General features: G+C 35.3%; 3 protein-coding genes and 1 long non-coding RNA gene across 8 annotated transcripts; 2 read left to right on the top strand and 2 right to left on the bottom strand.

The window, feature by feature from the left end:
• Positions 1-1,630: 1,630 nt before the first annotated feature.
• LOC112203680 (S-protein homolog 74) lies at positions 1,631-2,059 on the bottom strand. Its single transcript, XM_024344608.1, has one exon. It carries the CDS (start codon positions 2,057-2,059, stop codon positions 1,631-1,633), a length of 429 nt encoding a protein of 142 aa, XP_024200376.1.
• Positions 2,060-3,568: 1,509 nt separating this feature from the next.
• On the top strand, positions 3,569-7,516 carry LOC112166820. The gene is made up of 11 exons (XR_005800374.1): positions 3,569-3,667; positions 3,789-3,910; positions 4,750-4,900; positions 4,978-5,260; positions 5,364-5,485; positions 5,572-5,696; positions 5,777-5,858; positions 5,950-6,079; positions 6,269-6,417; positions 6,508-6,878; positions 7,102-7,516. It is a non-coding gene; the product is annotated as an uncharacterized LOC112166820 (long non-coding RNA).
• A 5,589-nt stretch (positions 7,517-13,105) lies between these two features.
• On the top strand, positions 13,106-16,089 carry LOC112167400. 3 transcript variants are annotated; one of them, XM_024304417.2, is made up of 3 exons: positions 13,106-13,261; positions 14,585-15,671; positions 15,783-16,089. In XM_024304417.2, exons 2-3 carry the CDS (start codon positions 14,640-14,642, stop codon positions 15,873-15,875), a joined length of 1,125 nt encoding a protein of 374 aa, XP_024160185.1. In that variant the 5' UTR covers positions 13,106-13,261; positions 14,585-14,639; the 3' UTR covers positions 15,876-16,089. The 3 variants fall into 3 exon arrangements, with proteins under 3 accessions (XP_024160185.1, XP_024160183.1, XP_024160184.1); XM_024304415.2 differs by having other exon boundaries at positions 15,774-16,088; XM_024304416.2 differs by having other exon boundaries at positions 13,114-13,261; positions 14,567-15,671; positions 15,774-16,089.
• An 872-nt stretch (positions 16,090-16,961) lies between these two features.
• LOC112201530 lies at positions 16,962-23,389 on the bottom strand. Of its 3 annotated transcripts, none has more exons than XM_024342428.2 (12): positions 23,034-23,389; positions 22,526-22,647; positions 22,285-22,433; positions 21,872-22,016; positions 20,967-21,001; positions 20,538-20,610; positions 20,197-20,457; positions 19,583-19,840; positions 18,416-18,514; positions 18,241-18,291; positions 17,863-17,950; positions 16,962-17,578 (listed from the first exon to the last, which is right to left on the bottom strand). In XM_024342428.2, exons 1-12 carry the CDS (start codon positions 23,209-23,211, stop codon positions 17,463-17,465), a joined length of 1,575 nt encoding a protein of 524 aa, XP_024198196.1. In that variant the 5' UTR covers positions 23,212-23,389; the 3' UTR covers positions 16,962-17,462. The 3 variants fall into 3 exon arrangements, with proteins under 3 accessions (XP_024198196.1, XP_024198197.1, XP_024198198.1); XM_024342429.2 differs by having other exon boundaries at positions 16,962-17,569; XM_024342430.2 differs by having other exon boundaries at positions 21,887-22,016.
• Between the last annotated feature and the right edge of the window lie 1,164 nt (positions 23,390-24,553).

Raw genomic sequence — 24,553 nt, 5'->3', positions numbered from 1 at the left:
GGAATACAAGCATAGAATCTGAATTGTACAAGGAAACATAATCGTACAGTGATTAGGATATCTACGAAGATATCTCCAAGAATATCTCTAAGATTAACCCTATTACAACTTGGACAAGTAATTAGAGTTTGCGCCAGACACACAATCTAGATGTCCTTAAACAACTTTCAATTAAATTCCATCATTTTTTTTCCCTCATCCAAACACACGGCTATTGATAATCTCTTAAGCAATTTGATTATTAGTTTATTTAATTTTAGAGGAATTTAATTACACACCCAATTTCCTAGCTAATCACATATTAGATTAAACCCACTCATTTTTTTTTTAAACAACCAAATCTATTATTTAGGTTCATCTCAAATGAAAAAACCTATAAACTAGAATAGAATATTAAACTTGTTTTTGTTAAAAATTACAAAAGATACCACAAGCCCAAAATATATCACAGATGAAACAGACGCCCACAAACATCTCTCATAACATAATCAGACCTTTGATTTATTAATATGAATTGTCAGTGAGCCTGTAGCCTGTTGGTTAGCTAACCTAACTGGCACCGTGGAGGTCATGGGTTCAAATCTCACTGACATCAGAGGTGGGGTAGCATAGGGAGTTACACTATCGTTCAGAATAAAAAATTAAAAAATAAAATAAAATAAAAAGTAATATGAAACTATGAATCAATACCTAGATAGGAGGTTAGTTATAATACCCAATTGTTAGGTAGATAACCAAATTATAGGTATCTAAACAAGTTTGCATACTTGAGGGCAGTTGCATCAACCCTTTATTCAAAAAAAAAAAAAAAAAAAGTCTGCATATCTGATGTAGTATGGTTTAATTTCTCCTCAATAAGTATTTGCGATTTGTGTTTTGCTTTTTTTAGGGTTAATGCATGCTAATGAACATGAATTTCAACATCGCTGGCATTTTTAATTTTTTTTTTCTCAACAGATTCTACAAGTACATAAATGGCTAAAGACTACGTACTCACACCTAGAGTTTAGGTGCAACCTTAGTGAGAAAATATGTAACCACGTCGAAAAAGATCTACATAAAAGAAATATGACACACTTTGATGGATGATAAACGCACATATTTACTAACAAGAAAAAAGAAAAAAAAGTAAATAGCTCACATCATAAATGAAGAAATAAAGGGCAATTGGTCATTTTAAATAAGGGAAAAACCAAGGATTAAATTAATTGTAATAAATATCAATTTGTGGTCATAATTGAATTAAAAAATGGTAAACATCTTACTACAATTAAGGAAGATTTTATTCAGATTACATCCTATTTAATCTGGAGAGCAAAATATAACTTGGTTTTTTGGATTCATATCAAATTTTCTCTTATAAATATTTGTTTCACAAAAGCATGCCGGAGTATTTTTTGTAATAATGAATGTATTCTTGACGAAGTGGTGTTAGCTCAGTGGTTAGAGCGCCCACTACCTAGGATCCAGGTCATGGGTTCGAGTCATTATAAGGGTAAGAGTGAAATTCTTTGATCATCTTTCACAATTAAAAAAAGAAGAATGTATTCTTATATTTGATGACATCAAGATTTATTTATTACATGTTGATCACAATGACCACTCTTACCCTAAAGCCTAATATATTGAATTACCAATGCGTTCCCCATTGATGAATAAGCTCATCACTGTTGTTAGGAATGTTCTTTATGTAAACCCCGTCATCTCTTGCGGTCCATATGCAATCTTTCCAGTTGCATCTGGTCTGAAGCCACTTGCGATTATGCTCCGACCAGAACACATCAAAATCAGCATACTCTTCACGGTCTGTGCGCAGGTAGCACCAAAAAAGTGTTGTCCCTATGAAGTTTTCTTTGAAACTCCAAGTGGTTTCGGTTCCGACTGCAAGATTATGGATGCCGAGATCATTATCTTTAGACTTGCAATGGACGAAGAGAATTCTTCCAGAGCTCAGTCCATTGACGATGTGAACATGCCACGTCACAGCAGAACATGGGATAGTCAAGGCTAAGAATGTTAAAGACACAAGCGCAACCACATAGAGCTTGAAACCACTCATTGTCTAGCTTTAGGGGGAAGATCAGTGTGGGGCTAGTAGTAGTGTTGGAGTACATACTCATTCACCTATGGATTTTTATACCTATGAACCAATCAATTTCTGGCAGTATATACGGAAAGGTTGAGCTATATTCTATGAATATGACTAACTATGCCAATATTCTATGAAAATCGAGAAAATTGATTGTAAGTCCAAAATTCATCCTCTGTACTAAATGCAATACAGACGAATCTTTTTTGTTAATTGTGGTTCTATGACTCACTTGTCACATCTTTTATTTTCAATTTTGTACAATTAATTGTATGTTTTTTGCATTCCTATTATACTCTTTTGTAATGAATTGCAATAAATTGTCATCATAATTAAAATAACTAAAGATAAATCAAACAAAATTTCATTGGAAAAACAAATTTAATTTATGTTCCACAACAAAGTTTCCTAATATTCTATTTTTTAACAAAGTTAATTTTTAGTGCATTAATTTTTATAAACTTTTTATATATTGGTTCAAGCACCCAACAATCCCAAACTTTCCTTTCTTTTCTAACCGAAGCCGAATCATCTCTTTCGTCCTCTTCTTCTTCCATGGATATCTTGTTTCAAACACATACTTATTTCTTTCTTTTTCTCTCATACCTGTATTTTTGGGAGAATCTTATTATTTTCCTAATCACATATTAATTAAACCTATCCATATGATTCTTTTAAATACACTCAAACCTATTAATTAGGTTCATCTCAAAATAAAAAACCTAGCAACTAGAATAAAATAAAACGTGTTTTTATTAACAATTACAAAAGATGCCACAAGCCCCAAATGTATCATAGATGAAACTGACGTCCACACACATCTCCCATAACAAATCAGACATTGATTTAAGCTGTATGAGGTTATTTATAATATCCAATTGTTAGATAGATACCCAAATTATAGGAATCTGAATAGGCATGCATACCTCAATAGGTATTTGTGATTTGTGGTTCGGTTTAAGATTTATGCTAGATAGGAGGTTATTTATAATATTCAATTGTTAGGTAGATACCTAAATTACAGGTATCTAAATAGGAATGCATATCTGATTTAGTGTAGGTTAATTCCTTCTTAATAGGTATTTGTTATTTTTGTTATTATTTTTTTTTTTTTAAGGTTTATACTAATGAACATGAGTTTCAACATTGTTGGCCTTTTTTTTTCTTTTCTCAATAGGTTTTACAAGTCCATGAATGACTAAAGAGTACTCTCACCTAGAGTACTAAAGAGTACTCTCACCTAGAGTTTAGGTGCAACATTAGTGAAAGAATATCTAATCACGTCCAAAAAGATAAATATCTACATATTTACTATATACTAATTCTCAGTTAACTGTTCATCGGCTTAGTAACAGTGCCGGCTGAGCAGAGCCAGAAATGTGAAATGACCATTTTGCCCTCCATTCTTTGCTTAATTACGGTATTCTGTTTGACCTAGATATAAAAGGTGTTGAGGGTGATAAACGCGATCTGTTTCCTCTCTCTCTCTCTTCGTTCTTAGCTCGGCTCTGCGCATCTGAAGGGGCTTGATCAGGTTTTGGTGTCGCTGGGTTTTGAATAATCGTGCTAGACCAATCGGTGAGGGGTTTTGTGCTCTAATTGAGATTTATGCATGGGTTTGTCTTCATTAGTGGTTGGGTTTCTCTTTTGCTATAGGAATTTTGCATTGTGTTTGACTTCAGGATAATTGTGTCTTCAGTTGGTGATCTGCTACAAGTATAATCTAAAGAACCAACGCCTACTTTCGGGAAGCATCGATGAAGACTGACCTCCGCTGCTGCGTTGTTGCAACCTCTCTGACGTCAACATGAATCCAAACAGGTACTCGGTCAAGTTTCACTTTCTATTTGATCAAATGTCATCAACTTCTTTTCGTTTTCCACTACCACTGATCTGATTCTCTCTTTCAAAATCAATCAATTTCAAACTACCCTTTTGTTATTTGCAGTGTTTGATTAATATTGACTGGTGTTGCGTTGTATACCAAATGTTTCCTTTATAAGGTCATCTTTCTGGGTGTTCTATTGTATGTTGATCCTTGAATTTGAATTTTCAGTTTAAGCCTTTAGATCATGATAGTGGTTCTGTGCATCTAATAGTTTTAACTTTTAAGGAGTTTTATCAACTTTAATGAAACATAATTTCAAAGACTATGGGTATGTTAAAAAAATATAGCAGCATTGCTTATGTTCAATTGTTAAAAACCATTCATTTTCAGAAAACTGCTCTTAATTGCTTCCTTGATTTGCTATTGCGTTTGCTTTATAATCCTATTTCACATTGACATTCTTATGCCTCAGTTTTTCATCAAAGCAAATCCAACTGTGTGTTTAATTCCCACAGAATTTTGTCATCAAATACTTGCCAAGGCTTTAGCACATTTCTTTCAATCGAAATTTATGATCATAACTTGGTCTTCAATATATAGTTGTGCATAGAGGCTGATGCTGAAGAAAGAAAAAGAAAAAGGAATTCTTTTTGTGACAAAACAGCTTATTTTCAATTATTCATTACTCATTTTGAGATTTTCAAACAAACATTTTCTCATTCATCGAATGAAGCTTCTACAATTGAAACCAAACAAAATGAAGTTATATGTAGTCTATGAAAACAATTTTTTAAAATTATTATCTAAAAATAATATATGCTATTACTTGCAGCTGCGAGAACAAAATGGATGTCTTCATTCATGAAATGGAACCTTAAAAATCAGAATACAAGATCAGAGTTCGTATATCGAGAGTGTGGAGAGCAAAGCAATATAATACTAACAAGAATGATGGTCTCCACTCTGTCTTGATTGATGAAAAGGTAATTTTCTCACAAACAATTAATTATCAGTCCAATTATTTGCACACTTATACATATTTTTCTCTTATGAAATGCAGGGTGACGCTATTCAATTATTCATGCAATTATCAGTGAATCTGACTACCCTTTAGTTCACAAAAAAAATACAACAAGGCAAGGTTTATGACATTCACAATTTCTTTACACGAAAAAACCAGGAAAACTACAAGATTCTTGATCATCGGAGTCAAGTCCGTTTCAATGCACTGACTGTCTTTGAAGCAGTTGAAGGAAACTGCCCAAAAATTCCAGAGCATCGATTCTATTTAGTAGAATTTGATCAACTCGAAGCACGCATGAATGATCATACAATTCTAACAGGTAAATGTACACATTGTAAATAAACAATGCTTCCTCATTATGCTTTACCTTATAACTTTGATTAATCACTTTTTATTATTTTTTTATTTTTGTTAAATGCAAGATGTGTATGGCTGTTTGAAGTCGATTGTACCACCACATGAGACAACTGTGAACTGTCAAGGATAGAGAGTCAAAATGTGAAAGACAAGAGTCAAAATGTGAAATCCATTTGCAGAACTTAAGGTAAACTTTTTACACACTTTAAACATTTAAGTACAATATATGATCCAATTGAGATTTAAAACTAACTTCCTAAACATAAAATGCAGAAGAGAGGACTTGAGAATTACACTCTGGGGCAACACTGCTAGACAAGTCGACATGGAAACAATTAGAAAAGCTTCTCCACCAGTGCTGATGGCATTAACCAGTTTAAAAATCAAAGAGTACTTGAGTAAGTGTCCTTCAAAAATTCATCAATTATTTCAACATGACTAACAACTATATATAACTAATTATTTTTGTAACTAGCAGACAAACCTGCCCCATCAAATACAAGCAACACCTGTATTTTCATCAATCCAAAGATCCCAGAAACAAACAAGCACAGGCTTCAGTAAGTTCCTTCATTATAAGAAAACCATCATTTTACAAAAAAGGAAAGAAAAAAATATCAACAGTTTCATCACATGCCTATAAATTTGTAGGTTCTCAAAACTGGTTGATAGAGTGCAAATACTTCCAACACCATTCAAACAACCAACATCAGAAGAAATCTAGGAAACCAATATGAAAACAGTGACTCGATTGAACATATTGGATCCATTGTCATACAAGGTATAAAATCCAATTTTTGTTTCCAACTACACATTATAAATTGTAAGTATTTGAAATTTAAATAATTTATTCCGTAAATTGTTTTACTTTGTAAATTATAGATTCATTATGCTACTTTGGCCCTAATTTATAAATTGTAAGTCTTTGACATTTTTATAATTTATACCCCTTTTTAATTTTCAATTACAGGAACAAATGGTGTATTGCAATGCTTCAATTTCCAGATTTGCAACACACGACGGTTGGTGGTATAAAGCCTCGCTGTTATCGAGAATTAAGAGAACAAGAACATGACAATCAACTTGGCTGCTCACATCATGGGAAGCAAGAAATTCTTGGTAAACACTGTAAAAAATTATATTGAGGACAAATTTTATATTATGTGACAAAACAAAATAACAACACTAAAGTCTCTTCTTTATATATAGTTTCAGAGTCTACATGACTATCACAGATGGTCAAAATGAGGCAACGGTTATCATAATGGGAAAATAAGCAGAGAAACTGTTTGGAAGTAATTGCAAAGATTTGGTCAGCAAAAGATCCTACCCAACAGAAGCAACATTACCAGAGGAGATGGAGAAAACAAGAGGCTAAAAATTCTTTTTCAGCTCAAGATAACGGAAGATAGTGAGCTATTAATCAAAGCAGTCTTCCCACATATGGAATCCTCTGTACCACCTTTTGAAAACGACCCAGCAACTATGACTCCAGATCCTGTTCCTTTTCAAAGAAAGAGAGTTGCTGAGACAAGTAAAAGAGGATTATTCATATCTGAACCAGACAAGAAATCTAGAAGGTAAGTAGTACTGATCTGAATATTTTCTCTCTTTTTAATTTTTTTTTAAATTTTGGTTATTTGGAAAATACCATTCTAATTTTTATCACATTCATTTTGGTTGAATATTACAATTCTCTTATCTTTAAAAAAGGACGTTATAATACATGTACTATATAATTCATTTTAATGAATCAATTCTTATCAGTATTTAAATAAGTACTATATTTTATTTACTCGGCAGTGAGAGAGAAGCAGAGGAAGATGAAACCACATCGTCATCAGCTGAAAACAAAAAGACTGTTTAATGCAGGATAACTGTGGTGTACAGTGTTTTGATGAAGTAATCGATTTTGTGCAGCTGCAATCACAAGTACAGTTGGAACCACCACTGTTTTTGAACAAGCTCCACAATCTCACAAGATTGCAGCAACAATCTTTTTGTAAATCTGCAACTATAATAGCTAATCTGACTATGCAGCTAGCTTTTTTGTAAAGTTGCAGCTGAAATGCCTAACGTTATTGTGCATCAAGCAATTTTTGGATGACTTCAAAGGAAATCAATTGTGTAACAAATGTAGAATGTACATGTACTCTTTTATCAAATGAATATAATGTAACAATTCTCCCTCTATATGTCACTGTTTTCTTTATTACTATGCTTCATAGTTTTGATTAAAATTTTTGTCACAATTAGCTTCTAAAGAAGATCTCAAACTTCTGCAGGTATTATATTTCTTCTGTACTTTGAGATTCAGTTTTTGACTTCATAGTTCCATTGCATTAAGAGCTGCAGAAAAATTATGAAAAATTGAACACGAAATGTTTTGGGACCAGGAAGCTCTTAAAGCGGTAATCCTTTTACGACCAATGCTTATCGTACAATGTTCGATTTTGATCTTTCACTGCATCTTCTTGAACTGAGGAACTAACATGAGTTTGCAGATCTCAATCAATCAATTTCAATTTCCTTTACATTTTTCTCCTTCATTTTCAGTTTCATATCGACTGTATTCAATTTCAGTTTCCTTGGTATCATATTAACAAATTCTTTTGTATACAACTACTTACTTTCGTAAACAATTCACTAACAATCTTAACTCCCGCAGCAAAGCACGGGCAACTATTCCTAGTAACGAATATAACACACTCTGATGAGAAACACACATATTTACTAACAAGAACAAAAGCAAACATGTAGCTCACATAAGAAAGGAAGAAATAAATTGCAATTAGTCGTTTTACATAAGGAAAAATCAAGGATTAAATTGATTGTAATAAATTAATTTCAAATTTGTAATCATAATTCAAATTAAAAAAATAGTAAACATCCAGCTGTAATTAAGGAAAATTTTGTTTAGATTACATCCTATTTAATCAAAAGGGCAAAATAGTCAAGTTAAAAAACGAGAAAAATCTTAATTATAGATATATACCATATAAAGAAGGTTCAATTATGTAAATTAGGAGTAGATTAGGAGAAGAAAAAACTCACCCACGTATTTTTCCTAACAAGCTTGGTTTTTTGCGTTTATATTTATTTTTCTCTTAATTTAATTGTTTTCACAATAACAACTCAAATTTTTAAACATGAAAAGTTTTACAATTACGGTGCTTTTGGATGAGAAAAGTATAAAATTCGTAGAAATTTATAAATGATGGAATCTTTAGAAAATTCCATTAATTGCAATTTTATTGTTTGGTAATTGCATCTATTTAGGATTTGAAATGTGTAATAAATTAAGAAAGTTTAAAACAAATGGTGGTGCCTTCGCACATTATTTTCTCTATTCACACACTCCTTCTATTTATCTATTACTTTAGTTTAATTTTTTTTTTACAAATTACCCTAACTACCCTCCCTAAATTTTTTTCTTTTTTCTTTTTTCTATTTGGCAAGTTAATCATCTTCAAATCCTAAACTCTTATTTTCCTGTAGACATAGAGAACTTCAACAAAACTCTTTACGATTCTCTTTTCTTTTCCATAAAAAACTTCTCTAGCATAGTCATTTTATCTCTCTAACGTGATGCTTTGAAGTTTAATTATGGTAGAACAAGCAACTTTAGAACCATCTTTGAAAAAAAAATTACATCTGATTTGCAATGGAGACATAGAAGAAAAATATGAGTTTAGTGATCATTCGAGCCCCTTTGAATCCATCATTCCTGGTAAGATTCTAACTGAAATTATTTGGTGTATTTCAATCCATCGCTCTCGGCTCAAACTCTGAAAATCCTCCATAACTCAAAATAAAGTCATTGCCGAAAAATCATAAATAACTCTTCAAAATCATAAATCATGAAATCTTGATAAAATATTCATACTCAAACATAATCATCAGTAAATCATCGAAACCATAAATCAAATACTCGATAAATCAAAACTCATAACACTCAATATCTCAATAAGCCATAAAATCATAAATAAATGCTCGAAAGTAGTACTAAATGCATAATTTATTTTACAATCAAATGTCCACTCACAGATTTGTGCTATGATGTCCAACCGATAATTTACTCCTCAAACTCGATCTACACGTCGTCCTGAACAAATTGATATTATCATTAACTGTTTTCAATAATTGAGGATAAATTGATGATACTAAAATTCGAAACCCTAAAATTTTAATTCATTGAAAACTTGAATTTATGTCAAAACGAGTTCAAACTACATGGGTTACGTCGATTGAATAGCTATAACAACCTATCGAAAATTGGGGTCGATCCAACAGTCGGATCTTCCCAAATCAAAACCTGAATTTCTGAAACTTCAAAAATTCCGATCATTTTCAAAACGTGCACCAAATGAAACAAAGTTGTTATCAACATGTTTGTAATGCTACGCTCGACCTAACGAACCAAAACAGAAGGTCTGAAGTGGCCGGACGCGCCCCCACGCGTCGCCACCTCCGACCCCAAATTGGGTCACCAAACCTACATAAAAATGTTCCTTACAACATCCCCAACAACTTTCTCAACTACAACATTGATCAATTTCAAGTCTACAAGTAGGAATTTACCTTGAAAACATGAAATCCCTAGTTTTTATTTCGATCTTCAATTCTCCTTCCTCCAATCGAATTGGAGCTGGTAACTGGGTGGGTTTGAACCACGAAGAAGAGAGCTTCAAGATGTGGGTGGTGGCGCGGCCGAAGGTGGCCAGAAAATTGAGAATTGACCGGAAATCCCAAAATTGGTAGGCCAAAGTTTGTGCTTGCTGGGCCTTCCACAACCAAAATTGTCATGTGCCGCTGCCACAGAGAGGAAGAGAAAGACAAGGCGGTTCAGATGAGACTGATTTCATGGCCAGAAGTGGCCGAAATCGGCGCTAGCAAGGCCGAGAAGGATCAATGCTGATTTGGGGTTTTCTGGGTTCTCTCTCTCTTCGATTTCTCATGAAATAGAAGTCACCAAAATAGTAAGTTTCTCCTTCTGGAAACACCTAAATATGCTTAAATAAATTTCCCAAAATTACAAAAGTGCCTCTGAGTTTTAACCTTTATAACTCCTTCGTTACAATTTTAACATGCCGCATGTCCACAAACTCGGTTTAACGTGCTCTACAACTTCCTAGAAGAAAATTTCATCAAAAACTGAGCCGAACAAAAAGTAAATTTTTGAAACCCCAAAAAAGTCTTAAACGAAGGTAAAAAGTAAAGATAATCATCGTTTACCATCCAAATGATCAGTAAACAAGTAAATTTGGATACAGGGCGTAATACACCAAGGATTTGATCTGGTCATGATTGGGGCTTGTTTCTTGTTCGATTCTGTTGGGGATGAGCTTGGTGGTGAGCTCGCTATCGGAGATGGCTACGTGTTGGGCTGCGAGGGAGATGAAAGAGTTTGACTCCAAACTGCAAAAATACAATTGTACCGTTCATTTATTTGATAATGGCATGGGTTGTAACAAGGTAGTTAACGGAATGTATCAAAAATGGGTAGTGTTAAATTGTCCATGTACTTATGTTATAGATCTGAAAATATATTAACCTTAATTCTCAATGGAGGATAGCTCATGTACCATTCTTAAAACTTTCTCATATTTAATATTATTATCAAAATTTAAAAATATTTATTATTATAAAATTAGATTAAAGGATTGAGTATCTGTTAATCCGGCGGATATGGATTTAGATTGAGCTATCAACGATCCACCAGGTTAACAGACCAGGTGGGTTGAAATTTTTAGAGTTAATGACCAATAACTACAATATGACACTATTATTTATCAATAACAGACTCCAAAACATGGAGCCCGTGCGGTCAATAACCATTAGCCCATCATAAAGAAAGAACACTCAAATATTAAGAAATTTACGAAACATGCCACTGACTAATATAAACCATTTATCCCAAAATCAAAGCGACCCCAAAATCTAAACCGTCTGAAAATCAAAACATCTAGGGCTCTGGCGAAACAAGGGCTCGACTCGGCGGCAAAGCAAGTGCGCAACCCGGCTGCAAAGCAAGGACGCAACCCGGCGGCGAACCAAGCGCGCCAACCCGGCTGCGAACCAAGGGAACGACCTCGGCGGTGAATGACCAAGCGCGTGAACTCGGCGGAGAACCAAGCGCTCAACCTGGAAGGCGAACCAAGCGCGAGACCCAGGCGGAGAAGCAAGGGGGTGACCCTGGCGGCGAAGCAAGGGCGCAATCCCGGAGGAGAACCAAGCAAGCGACCCCGGCGGCGAAGCAAGGGGTCGACACTGGCAGGTCAGTAACTATAGTCTTGAAGGTCAGTAGCTATAGTCTGATTATGCATTCAACACTGTCAAAATTCGATTATGCTTAGTAGCTTTAGCTGAGAAATTTTGGTTGAGAAATTATGAGGCTTTTGCAATTTGGTGGAGCTGTACTTATCTTAATTTGTTTGTTATTTCTACAAGACTCAGCAACATTTCATTTGCAGGTCAGTAGCTATAGTCTGATTATCAGTTTTGTATTGCAGGTCAGTAGCTTTAGTTTTGTGTTTCTGGTACTTTCTTATTGGATCTTAATTTTTTTGTTATTTCTACAGGACTCAGCAACATTTCGTTTGAAGGTCAGTAGCTTTAGTTTTGTGTTTATGGTACTTTCCTTTAGTTTTGTGTTTATGGTACTTTCTTATTGGATTGGTGGTGTTGTGTAATGTTAGTTTGACAAAAAAATTGTTGCTTTTTTTGCTTCTGTGTTCTTGCAAGTTCATGGATTAATTGCAAAATTTGCTGCTTGTATCATCTACTTCTTTTTTATTTTTCTTTTCCAATTTTTGACTCAGAAAGAAATGGAAGAAACTATAAGGATTAGGCTCCATGTTTAGTGATAGTTCTTATGTGTTTGAATGCTATGATTATTGAAGAGAAAGGATTAGAGTTGTAATCGCCAAAGCATTTTTGGGCACACTTTATCATCCCTTATGCTCTGTGTTGTCGGTTGACTTGCAGGATAGAGCTAATGAAAACAATGTTGAAGTGAGCAAACGCGAGAAGGCCAGGCTAGTATACTACTGGGGGCCAGTATACTACTGGGGATCAGTACACTATTGAGGGTCAGTATACTATTGGGGCTAGTATACTACTGGGGGTGATATACTACTGGGGATCTGTACATTATTGCTTGTATGTGGAAGCAGCAAAGCCAGAGATAAATGATAGTGTTCAAGTTTCATATTGTAATATGTACAAATAGTTTTTAGAATTATTAAATAAATTAGTTGTTTCTAAGAAAAACAAAGATGGAATGTAGAGATATTCTTTCTTCATAATGCTACTGACATTCAGCCATGTTAATTCACATTATTCAAACCACAAGCGCAGTTTCGTAATTTACTTGTCAGTAGAAATAATTCAAAAAGGGAATGAATCTGACTGCAAGGGATAATACCTTGCACATGGGCCTTGCACACTAGCACATGGGAATTAAAAAAACAAAAGTGTAGGTAGTGATAATTTACTAATTTTTAGTGTTACTAAACAGATTCAGATTTAGATCGATCCGCTCCAAATTTGATCCTTTTACATGTCTATCTTTAATATGTCTTTTGTCCAATTAAATTTTGCTTAGTCGTTGCTTCGTACACATTTGATTGAGTCGTACTGAAGTCTTAAACGACTTAGAATGAAACTATGTCAACCGACAGTAAATCCTACATGCCTTGTAAGACTCGTGACAAACTCCACTTATGTCGTGCCATCTGCCCGCACCAGGAGTGACACCACGTTTTATCTCCTCATTTTTGCTCTTTCTGATTCCGCACCTATTTAAATGCCCACAAAACCAGACCCTGCTATCTTCCCCACTTCGCCCATTCCGCCCCAGACACTACAAAAAAAAAAAACACCCCCCCAAAATATTTTCCAGAATCAATCAAACCCATTTTTGTTCATTTCCAGAACGACATCGTATCCCACAAGCAGTAAGGTACCTCTCTTTCCCAGTTTCTCAACTCACTTTTTGCTCTTTGTATATTTGTATTTGTTTACTGTAACTGTACTTCTCTTCCATCTTAGAGTTTTACTGGATCGAAACCCTAATCTTAAATCGACTTTACTTCCCTTTCCTCGATCGAAGTTTGAAAATTTACCTTGCTTTGCAGAGTAAAAATTGATTTTTTTTTTTATCTGTGTTTTTTTTTTTTCGAACTGATATGTTGAGAAGAAACTAATCGGGAATTATGATTTGTTAGGTGAAATGAGGGAATTATGGTTTATTGGCTCCTATTTATAAGCTTCTTAATTTTATTTTACTGACTACATGGTTTATCCTATATAATCTCAGGTTATTTTCTTGCAAGTAAATATGTTGATTAGGGAATTTTGGGTTAATGGTTTAGTTTCGGAGCTGGGTTTTAATTTGTTTGTTGATTCAGGTGTCTCATTAAATAAAGTTGATTATTTTAAATGTACTTTAATGTTTTAGACTTTTAGTTCATCTGACTGTTTTTAATCATAATCATTGTCACTGTTATTATGTATTTAAGGTTCATTTATTCATTATAGGCCAGTACTACTTTGTTACTTTTTTTCTTGGAAATTTACTATATTTTTAGTATTGCAGTGCAAAAGTTATATAAATTTGCTGGTGTTGTAAATTTGTAATTTTTGCATCTTCAGACTACACATGTATGGGTACATTGCCACCTTTATGGTGAAAAATATAGATCTTTATCCGCTTTTCGTTTTAGTGTTTATTTATTTTTGATATTGTTTGATAGGGTAAAAATCTTTAGCTTTTGGTAACGGGCTGGTAATTTGTGTTGACTAAACTTGAATGGGGTTAAGAAGGGATGGGACAGAGAAGGAGGTGGAATTGGAGTGGAGAAGAGTCACTCCTATTAAGATGTTTACCAACATTTGGAATCACAATAGGAATCCATGGGTAGAAAAGTTAATTTCCCAAAAAATTAAAAATTAAAAAAGGCAAAGGGGTTCTAGGGTTATTAAGAACCTAGACTTTCTGCACTTGCTCTTGTGTGTGTGAAGGACTGCACTTGTGTATGCAAAAAGCTTTAGTGTGTATGTGTTGGACTTCTTCTATTGCAGATACAATGTTTACAAGGAAACTAAAAACATCTATAGAATCTTGTCATTGAATTTCTTATAACCAAAACCAAATTAGAAATATATGCAGTTAAGGGGTTTCCGCACAGCATTATTGCTAAGTCTTACTATTAAAGCCCAGATGTCTGGCAGGTAATTTAAGTTTTGGTATCAATTTCTCATTCAGGCTCACTACTTGTTGCAGAGAGGGGAAATACAAGAATTTGTGGGGAGAGCAAGATTAGACAAAAGCACCAAAGATGCAAGGAGATCAAGAAAACATTGCTGATGCCTTATCAAACATCCCTGTGAAGCGTAAACGTGGACGCCCACGGAAATATCCAAGACTTGATCCTCAAGAGAATGCTTCTCCTGTGCCCAGGTATCAGAACCTGAACTTGGGAGAGAATGCTGCTGTTCCCCCTCCTGGATTTGTAAGGAGCAACGGAAACCAGGCCCAACAAGCAGCACCAACTAATGGTACAAGTACAACTGATAACATGGTGGGAATGGTTGTTTCTGGTGTTGTTGAAGCATCATTTGACGCCGGCTACCTTCTCAGAGTTAGGGTTGGTAATACTGGTACCACTTTGAGGGGTGTTGTCTTCAAGCCTGGACATTACGCTCCTGTTGTTCCAGAAAATGATGTGGCTCCAGATGTTGAAATGATCCAACGGCATGAAATTGCCCTCCCAGTTGAGAACCATTCTTCTGTTCATGGCCATAAACCTCATTCAAGAGATGCTTCCCACCCCGTTAATCATGTGGCTCCGGTGGCTGCACAAAATGTTAATCGAGTAACGTCCAGAGGCAACTTGATGCCTGTTGTGCTCGAACCTTGCAAGGTATCAAATGGCCCGGCACTCACCAGTGAATCGAATCCCGTTGCAACCCAGGCTGCAACCGTAGCAACCTCAAAAGGGAAACAGGTTGTATCAGCTGCTCCATCGAATGGGTGTTCAATTCCCAACGACCAGGCGTCAGCAGTTCAAAATCAAATGCTCGGGTCCCAACCTCACACCGGCCATCAGGTAATATATGATGCTAAAATAAATGAGAATGGTCCTACTGATCCACCCTCTGTAGAGGAGCTGCGTAAGACAGAAGCCAAGCAAATGACATTGCCTGAGAATGTGCCCTCAGAATCAACTGAGAGTCACGTAGAGGCTAGTAACTTGGCTACTCAACCCTTAGTCGAGCCCCTGCAAGCAGTAGAGCATAAAGACCATCCTGCATCTGCTTCCAAACCAATGGAGGATGGCAGAAATGGCAAAATGTCCGAGCTATTGCAGGTAAGGACTTTGTTTATAACAGAATATCAATAAACATCTAGTTATAACAGAATGATATTCAGGAATCAGGACATAGCCACTGATTTCCACCACCTCATTAAGGTTTTGCAGGAAAGCATGAAGGAGAGGATGAAGGACCAAACTGAGAAACTGTTCGGAGATGGACAAAATGATCATTCAAGCACACCTTCACAGGCATCTTGAACGAATGTTATGTATACGTGCCTCCTTGTTGGACATCAGGTCTTAGCATGATCAGCCAATTGTGTATTAGGAATTTAAATTTTTTTCTTTTTTAAATGATGAAGGATGCTGGGAAAGTTCATTTAAGTACTGTTCTCTTATGTAGGACTGAGAAGATTTTAATTTTACCCTGTTGTAGTTTTATTTGACTAATAAATGTATTTTTGTTTTTTTTTCATGATCTGTGCAACTGATACAGCATCCGTGCTTGATTTGATTGCTGCTTTAATTTTTTTTTCTTTTTTATTGAAATGATAATACTACCTTCTGTTAAAAAAAAAAAAAAAGAATGATGGTACTACCTTCCACTTCCATATCCTAATTTTGGAAGAACTTGTACCGAGTTAATCAACTTTACCTTATTTTTCGTGTGGATGTTAGTCGTATCACAAGCATGAGCAAATGTGAGTGAAATAATTAGACCTGATTACTATTGGTGTTACCATAAACAATATGTTCGAACTTTGATACAATGTCTTTTTGCAATAGGGGTCTCATTCTGGTTCATAATGTTACAACTTACAACATATCCAGATTCTTTTCAAAAGCAGTTGATTATAAAATTTACACAATTTGACAGCAGCTTAAAAAAGTCGGTAAAAAAAAAACAATTTTCATAAGCTAAAAGTTAAAGCTGCTTGTTGCGTTGAGCTGTCCCGAAACAACACAGTTTTACCTAGCCGATGAAATCCTTCAACCTAGGTCGCAGAGTTTCTAGCATGACACTCATAAGAAGTGGTAACATGCTGCTCATGTGACTGGAATGTTTTACAACTTATGAGAGCTGCATGAGAAACGTTCTTGGTTTGATACTAGTTACCCTTTATACAGACTCTGTATTACAGAGCAATCTCTTAAAAAACAAAGGATTTACTTTATTATACCTCCCAACTCCCGGCCTTTACACACGAAGGCATATGTAATGAAATTAAAAATGCAAGGACAGAACTAATTTAATGTGTAAAGATAAAGGACATAAAATGCAATTAGCCCAGAAAAATATTTATTCAAATCTTTTCATAGAGCTGAAGTAAGTATGCAAACAAATAACAAAAACATAAAGATACTGTTCATCTCATATCAAGGGTTCATTAAAATTTATAAACGAACCATCCACTGCACAATGGCAAAACTTCCAACAAATCAGAAGATATAAACATTAGGGATTATGAAATTTAGAATCAACAGAATCAGTCCATCTGTTTTTTTCGAGTACTTTACATGTTGCTCTCTTCTCAAAATTATTCAACCGTTTTCGGTTTTCTATAAAAAAACAATCCCCACATTTTTCAAACAAAAAAAATTGAATGAAGCTTCATCCCCCTAATCAGGTTTGACAGGTTCCCTTGTGTAAAAGTTCTCTAGAGTTCTATGTATAGAGAATAACCTGAATGGACTTTTGTCCAGCAAAAAAACTCAAGGCCAAAACTTTGTATTAATATGATAAATATATACTGTAATTAAATGCCAGCTGAGGTCATGAGTGAGAAAACTTGTTCACCAAACTTGGGGAAGATATCATTAGAATCTGGAACTCGGATGAGACAATTAGAATGGAAGGGAGGTTGCAAAAATCGGATGCGACTTGGCAATGGGAAAAGGCTGCTGTCCAGTAGCCATGAACTGCGGAGGCACACACAGCTGCAATGCTTGGCCTGCAGTTCCTGAATTAAAATCAACAAAGTAAAAAGAGAGAAAGTGGAGACAAAGATTCCAAAGTGAAGGTGAGCTACTATTTTTATTTGAAAATTAAATTGTGAAAGCTACAATTGTATCCATGAAGATGACACAAGAAGGTCTAAAAGAAAGCAATAATTATGTTATTCAGGCTTTTCCTTTTCTGATGATTCAAATAGTTGGAATTTCTATTTTCCAAACATGAACATTTTACACGAACACATAAATTGCTGGACCGGATTCATCATAAAGGTAATAGAATGGTCCATACCTTGGTGCTTCGGAAACTGGACCTGATGTGGAGTCAACATAGGACGTGCAGAGAGTGGTGAGATGGCTGGTGTACCCTGAACCAAATCCTTCAATATATACAAAGGAAGGGAGGTCAGAAAAATGGTTAACAAAAATAAAGAGAAAAAACACAAATTAAAAATAAAGATACAATTATCATATGCATTAATTAATGTTATTTCTTAAACTGTTATTCCTCACAAGCATCTAGCCATCTATCAATAAAATTCATCCAGCTATTTGTTCAAAAGAGCATCAGCTATACTTCAGTTTGAGCAATGAAAGAAACTATCTTTTGTTATTTATCTGCTTCCAACATACAATCATATAATATTTGTTATGCCAACGTATCTCTTACTTGAGAAACTGGATGCACATAGACAAGCTGTCCAAATCGTCCTACCATAACCTGGAGGGGGAGATAGAGAGACACAGAGAGAGAGAGAGATCAGAAACATGGAGTTAAACAGTAGTCATAAATACTGAAATCAAATTGACATAAAGATGATTTTAACATCCTTTAAATTACTTACAGCTTGAGTATTTGGATGTACATAGGTCGGTCCAGCCTGAACAGGATACTGACCAGCATACCTAACTGTCTGCGCCCTACTGCTCATGTGTCCAACAATCTATAGGCAGAAAGTAAAACCCAACATGAATCATAACTTGTTTGCAAGATCTCTATAGCAAATATTACTATACATTTTGATAAGAGAAGTATCATGCCATATTTCAGTCAACGGATAATAGAAATCATATCACTTGCATGCTTTACACAAATGTTGTTTAGACTACTTGATGTAAGGTATGTAGACACTAGATATGTAATCTTCGTTTCCTACTCAAGGTGAGGGAAAAAAACCATGCTCACCAACTGTATGGGAGCAAATCCAACAATTGGTATTCACATCAAGTACTTAATTTTCAAACAAATATTATCTATTAGATTGTGAATCTTTGACCTAACAAATAATCATCATAGATTTTTCTGAAAGAGGGTGAGTAGAAGATCATGACTACATATAACACACATGAGATTTGATCTAACTCACCAAATATGATGAACAGTATGTACCTGTGAGTACATACATATATGTTACATATATATAGATACATATTATATACGTTACAGACAGATGAGCAGATAAAATATATTCAATCTTGGGCTGTTAATCACTTTCTATAGCTAAGATTAAAACACTCAAAAAACTAGTATTTTAAACCAAGCAGTGAGATCGTTTTAGCCTTGGATCTAATGGCCGAGGATTGACTGCTTTAGCTCCTACTAAAGATCATGCAGACAGTAACTCTGCTAGTATATAAAGAAAGCCTTACTTTTTTTTTTTGGCAGGGAAACAACGCCTTACTAAACACCATAAGATAAGTGATAAAACCAGAAAAGTCATCAGTTTCCTAATAACCAACCATTGAATCAAAATCCAACAACTGATATTCAAATCAGATGATGTACTTTAAGAAGGAAGAACTAAATGTAACACATGATCCCATGATTGGCCAGCATGAATTTTTGTCCATTGGTCAATGGGCTGGTTAACAGAAACATATGTGTTGGACACAGTCACACAGACACACACAGTGACACACACAGAGGGAACTTTCCAATACTCACAAGTAAAGCTTGAATCAGTATCATTAAATAGTACCAATATGAATTCAGTAATGCCTATGATACGTACAGGTTGTGAAAATTGAGAAGCACTGCTACCATTCCCAGTTGTGAAATTATTGTATGGGAGAACCTTAACAGATACAGATGTACGGGATGCGAAAGGATTCGATCCAACTTCTGGCTGGACGGCAGGACCAGGTACCACGGGGCAGTTGGTTGGTATAAAACCCATGCTTGCCACTGTTGGCACTGCAGGAGAGGTGGCTGCTATGGGCTTTGTAAAAGATGGCGAGAATACTTTTGCTCCTGGGTTGAGCTTAAATTCCTAAAAAGAACACCAAAACAGAAGAAAATATATCAACTTGATTATGTAAGTTAGGAAATAAAACATCAACTTCTAAAAGTTATTTATATAACCCAGTAATTGATACTAGAATAATTGGAATCACCAAGCAGTAAGGTTTCCTTAGTATTAGGCGACTAAATCTATAGTCTCTTATAATGCAATTACAGAAGATCTTACCATAGGTATTCTTATATTAGTATTAGTGCCCAGGTGCATAAATTAGATGGTAAAGACAGATAACTAACTGATTCTCATTTAAGAAGACAATATGATGATCAGTGAAATCACTGAAGAACTCAAGTTGACTCAAGCCGTATTTCAATAATAAGTTTTACCTTGCCACTTTTATTTAACTCTGAACCATGAGGGATCATTTCAGTTGGTGTTGTTTCTGAATTACGACTTGAGACATTAGCAGCTGGATTCAACAAAGTTGAGGAACCTGAAGAAACAACATTTGAACTGGAAGAAGTGTATTCTGAAGTTGTCCTTTCACAGCACTGAATGTCTTGTTGAACTATTACAGTAGAAGGATCACAAGATACTCCGAAAGGGGAGAGCTTGGATGTCATCTTTGTATCCTGAACTTTGTCAGCCTGCACAAACGATTAGCACAAATGAGTACAGCATAGATCACAAAGTGGTAGAGCACTATTGGAAGAGTTTCTTAACATACACTTTCTTTCCTATAAACCTCTAATTTCTGGTTGAAATCATCCTGCTTCCCTTGAGACCCATCATCCACCTGTCTGCCAAACAGTTAAAAAGATCCTGATGATAAGAATGAAATAAAAAAGACAGTACATAGAAACGTAATTATCCTATGGTAACATGACATATGACAGTTGTTGCACACAGATATAAGCAATCTGACATGATGACAATCAATATGCCTATGTCCAAGAGAAGTCGAAGAGGCATTTTCACTCAAGAGATACATGCCAAAAGTCCATCACAGAACACTGGTGGAGGTATATTAACATGTGAGCACTTCTAATGCCAGAGTCAAGGCACAGAGGGCTGGGGCCAAAGCTCCAGGGTGGTGCCCAAAGTGTCACTCTCAACTATAAAATGATATAAATAAAAAGAAGAATAGAATTCATACCTCCTGTTCATGCTGGCACCAGAGGATTCTCTAATCTGCATTACCAAAAAGAACAGATTTTACAATAATAAACCTAAGAGATCCTATCTACAAGTGAACATTACTACGCTCCATGCAAACATAAGATATACTCCAGCAATACCACGTCGACTCCTTTAAATAAAAGCTACTTTTTTTTTTCCAACAACACAAAAGACCGAAAAAACATTGTAATAACCCAAAAAATCCTCCAAAATTGTAAACTGAAGTTGACATTTGGATTCCTAAGGCTACTTTGCATCCTAGATCCCAACGCAGAGTTGTAAGAATCACAGTACTAGAATCTCCATCCTTGTAGGTGCATCCTTGCCAAGAGGGGAATGATACATATTCCATAATCATGACGCAATGATTTTATCATCAGATAGTGCAAACTGCAAAAGATGTGTACTGCAGATAGGGAAAGGTAGATCATTTGCTTTCATATCACCTATTGTCAAACTCCTACCTCAACAGTCCTTTTACATTCCTCAAGGTGGACAGATTATGCCAGTGCTTTAAGATTCTTTACGTTTGAGCTACTTAGGAAAATTGACCAGAGTAGAAGGAATTTAATCAGTAGAGCATTTCTAAGTAGAAAAAGGGAAGATCTCTATCAATCTGTTAGAAGAAGGTCTGCTCTCATTTTGCTTACTTGTCAATTGATACCAATACATGAGGTTCGAATTTGCAATGCTGTTACATTTCGTGATTTTATTTTCCTATCCTCTTTTACATTTCTTTTATTTTCTTTATCTTTTCTATTTTCCATATGTCTTTTCCGTATATCAAGTTTGAACGAGATGTGGTGAACTACTTGACTTTAGGTAGAACTAAGTTCATCAAGTTTTAAGAAACAAAATGATGCCTAAAAACAAAAAGATTACCTCTGATAAGTTTACCTCATCACTTCTCTTTTCAAGTTCTGAGGCATTCTCAATATGATTCAGTGGCATATTCCTCCCTCCATGTTCCTTGCCAGCCCTTGTGGGTGTAACACCATGAAAGTCATTCCCATTTTGCATTAGCACCCTGCTTAAATGAGTAAAATATGAATGCATAACTCTGAATCAAGAATAATAGCTGAAAAACAGATTAAAACAAGGAACCCATTCTTCTACGCAAGACAAGCAGTGGCAGAAACTATCTGCCAGTATAATCAGTTGCCCTACTGAGCAAAAACTGAGGAAACGACATGCTCGGTCCAATCAGCAATCTAAAGACCTTGTTTTCCACTCAACACAGTGTAAACTATTCAATGCAGATATAGGTACATACAAGTCCAAATTTGAGAAAATACCTTCCACCCTTCTTCTTATTTATGGCAGACTCACTTGACTTCTTCGCACCATTCTTTGAACACTCATCAGAAGAAACAGTACCCGTAACAGCTTCAGTTCTGTCACCAGACATATTTCCAGTAACACCATCAGCTGGAAGTAAAACTCCCTGAATGATTTATAAAGAGCAACATTTACATCACGCACTATTGTTCAAATCAACGTGAGAAGCAGATTGAAGGAATGCCATGAATTGCATACCTTTGTAACAACTTGGACAAGGTCACCAGAAAGAATCACAAGAGTATCTATCAACTCCCCATTTGATACATTCGCATCAGATTTTCCCTTTTTAGTCATCCTTGCTTTCTTCAAAACAATGCCTGCCAAACCAGAAGCCCACAATTAAGACTCTCACTCTTCATAAATTTGTCTACAACACACACACAAAGCAACCCAGTAATTACACCTAAAGATCCAATTTTCTAGTTTTCCAACTGCAAAATTTTTATCTTGTTCTTAATGCAAATCCTCCATTAGTTCAACATAATGGATCACTAACTCTTTAGAAAACCCAGAAAGAAGAACAAATACAATAACTAAACCCAGATCAGACACTATTTGATCCCAAACAACAGGATCACCATAACCCTTCAAGAAAATGAAAACCCAGATACAGTTGCACATAAAACCAAAAACCCAGCAACAATTCCATACCATTCTCCAAAACACATTGAACCCACTACAGAGCTCAAACAAAAAAACACACCGTATTCATTTTCCACAGAAGCAGTGTGGAAGATTCCGGAGTAGACAGAGCCGTCCTTCACGTGAACATCGACTGGGAGACCAATGATGCACATGGTCGCAAACAGCAAGGCCTCGCTTAATGAAGAAGAAGAAGAAACGGCATCGTCTTCTGTGAGCGCTCTGTTTCTGCACCCCATTTATATGTCTGTCTCTGTTTCTAATGATCCAAACACAGATTTCTATGAGTTGAAGTTGCTGTGTTTCTTTCTGTATTGAAGAAGAGAAAGGGATCTGACGAAGCTGCGGGAGGGAATGCGAAAAGGGAAATCAATTTCTCGTTAGCACTTGGCAATGTGTCTCTGTTTTGTGATACATGCCAACCGATGTTCTCTTTTCTTGTTTGTTGGCTTTGTTTTACCTTTTTTTTTTTTTTTTAATTATTATTATTTTTTTCATGCTATGGTATCTTACCCTAAACATGACACTAAACAAGGATTAACCTAGCCCTATCCTGACTAAAGCCATCCCACTCCAGGCCCATCAGAACGTTATTGGTGATTGGGGAAAGTTTTACTAGTTGGTCCTGATCCAATATAAGCCTAAACCTGTTTTATGTTGGAGAGTTCATTGGTCGGTGAGTTGCGATTTATAAGATATAGAAGGAAAAATTTATTGTTCTTTCACTCTGACCAAATTTTACGATAATACTATTATGTTCCGTACGATTCACTTGTTTCTTTCTCGTTGTTCCAAAGGCACCAGCCTCAGATTTTGGTTTGCGTCAAGCAGGGAGAATTGAATGATTGAAATACTGATTACTGAACCCTCCAATGTAAATCCGAGGTTCCTCATTTATGATTGGGATTTGTTGTAGTCAGAAATGTTGTTGTGCTTGTTGTTGTAAATGCTTTGGCATAAGTCTCGACCCTCGATTTGGGGTTGAAATGATGGTGCGTGAGGGCATGTGCCGCCTCTTATGGACCTCTGTTTTAGCTTGTTAGGTAGAGCTGAGCATTATGAACTTGTAGGTATAACTTTTGTTACATATTTTTGGCGAATGAGGATTGATCGAAATCTCCTAATTTCAGATTTTTTGAGTTTTGATTCATGAAAATCCAACTGTTGGATCTTCGTTGTTTTACATTGCGTTGTTAAAACTTTTGAGTCGATGTAAACTTTAAAGTTTAGGCTGATTTCCATGTGAATTCAACTTTCAGGTTTCTAACGAATTGATGATAAGGGTTTCGAGTTTTGTTTTATAATTGAATTTAAATTCAGTCATCCAATTAATGGTTATGAATTATCATTTTGTACAAGATGACGTGTAGAGCCATCATTCGATGAAGATGTCACGCTCTTGAATTTTAACATAAATAAAAATCGATATACAATCCCATAATTATACATGCGTGATCGTTCAGCCATGCATATAAAATACCTGGAAATCATTTTCCCTTTAAACCAAGTATATACTGATGCCCTGAACCCACTATATAAATATACACTCGCTCTACAGAGTTATATATTACACAAGCTTAC

The sequence above is a fragment of the Rosa chinensis genome, chromosome 5 (genome assembly GCF_002994745.2).
Source record: "Rosa chinensis cultivar Old Blush chromosome 5, RchiOBHm-V2, whole genome shotgun sequence".
NCBI classification, from domain to species: Eukaryota; Viridiplantae; Streptophyta; class Magnoliopsida; order Rosales; family Rosaceae; genus Rosa; species Rosa chinensis.
This window is presented reverse-complemented; position numbering and strand designations above follow the sequence as displayed.

What these genes read in the sequence shown, in the direction of transcription:
- LOC112203680 (XM_024344608.1), bottom strand. Translation starts at nt 2,059, where the DNA reads ATGAGTGGTTTCAAGCTCTATGTGGTTGCGCTTGTGTCTTTAACATTC.
- LOC112167400 (XM_024304416.2), top strand. Translation starts at nt 14,640, where the DNA reads ATGCAAGGAGATCAAGAAAACATTGCTGATGCCTTATCAAACATCCCT. An exon ending in AAATGTCCGAGCTATTGCAG is followed by an intron (nt 15,672 to 15,773) that starts GTAAGGACTTTG and finishes CACCTCATTAAG; the next exon opens with GTTTTGCAGGAAAGCATGAA.
- LOC112201530 (XM_024342428.2), bottom strand. Translation starts at nt 23,211, where the DNA reads ATGGGGTGCAGAAACAGAGCGCTCACAGAAGACGATGCCGTTTCTTCT. An exon ending in AGTTAAATAAAAGTGGCAAG is followed by an intron (nt 19,841 to 20,196) that starts GTAAAACTTATT and finishes TGTTCTTTTTAG; the next exon opens with GAATTTAAGCTCAACCCAGG. An exon ending in CTTCTCAATTTTCACAACCT is followed by an intron (nt 18,515 to 19,582) that starts GTACGTATCATA and finishes TTCTGCCTATAG; the next exon opens with ATTGTTGGACACATGAGCAG.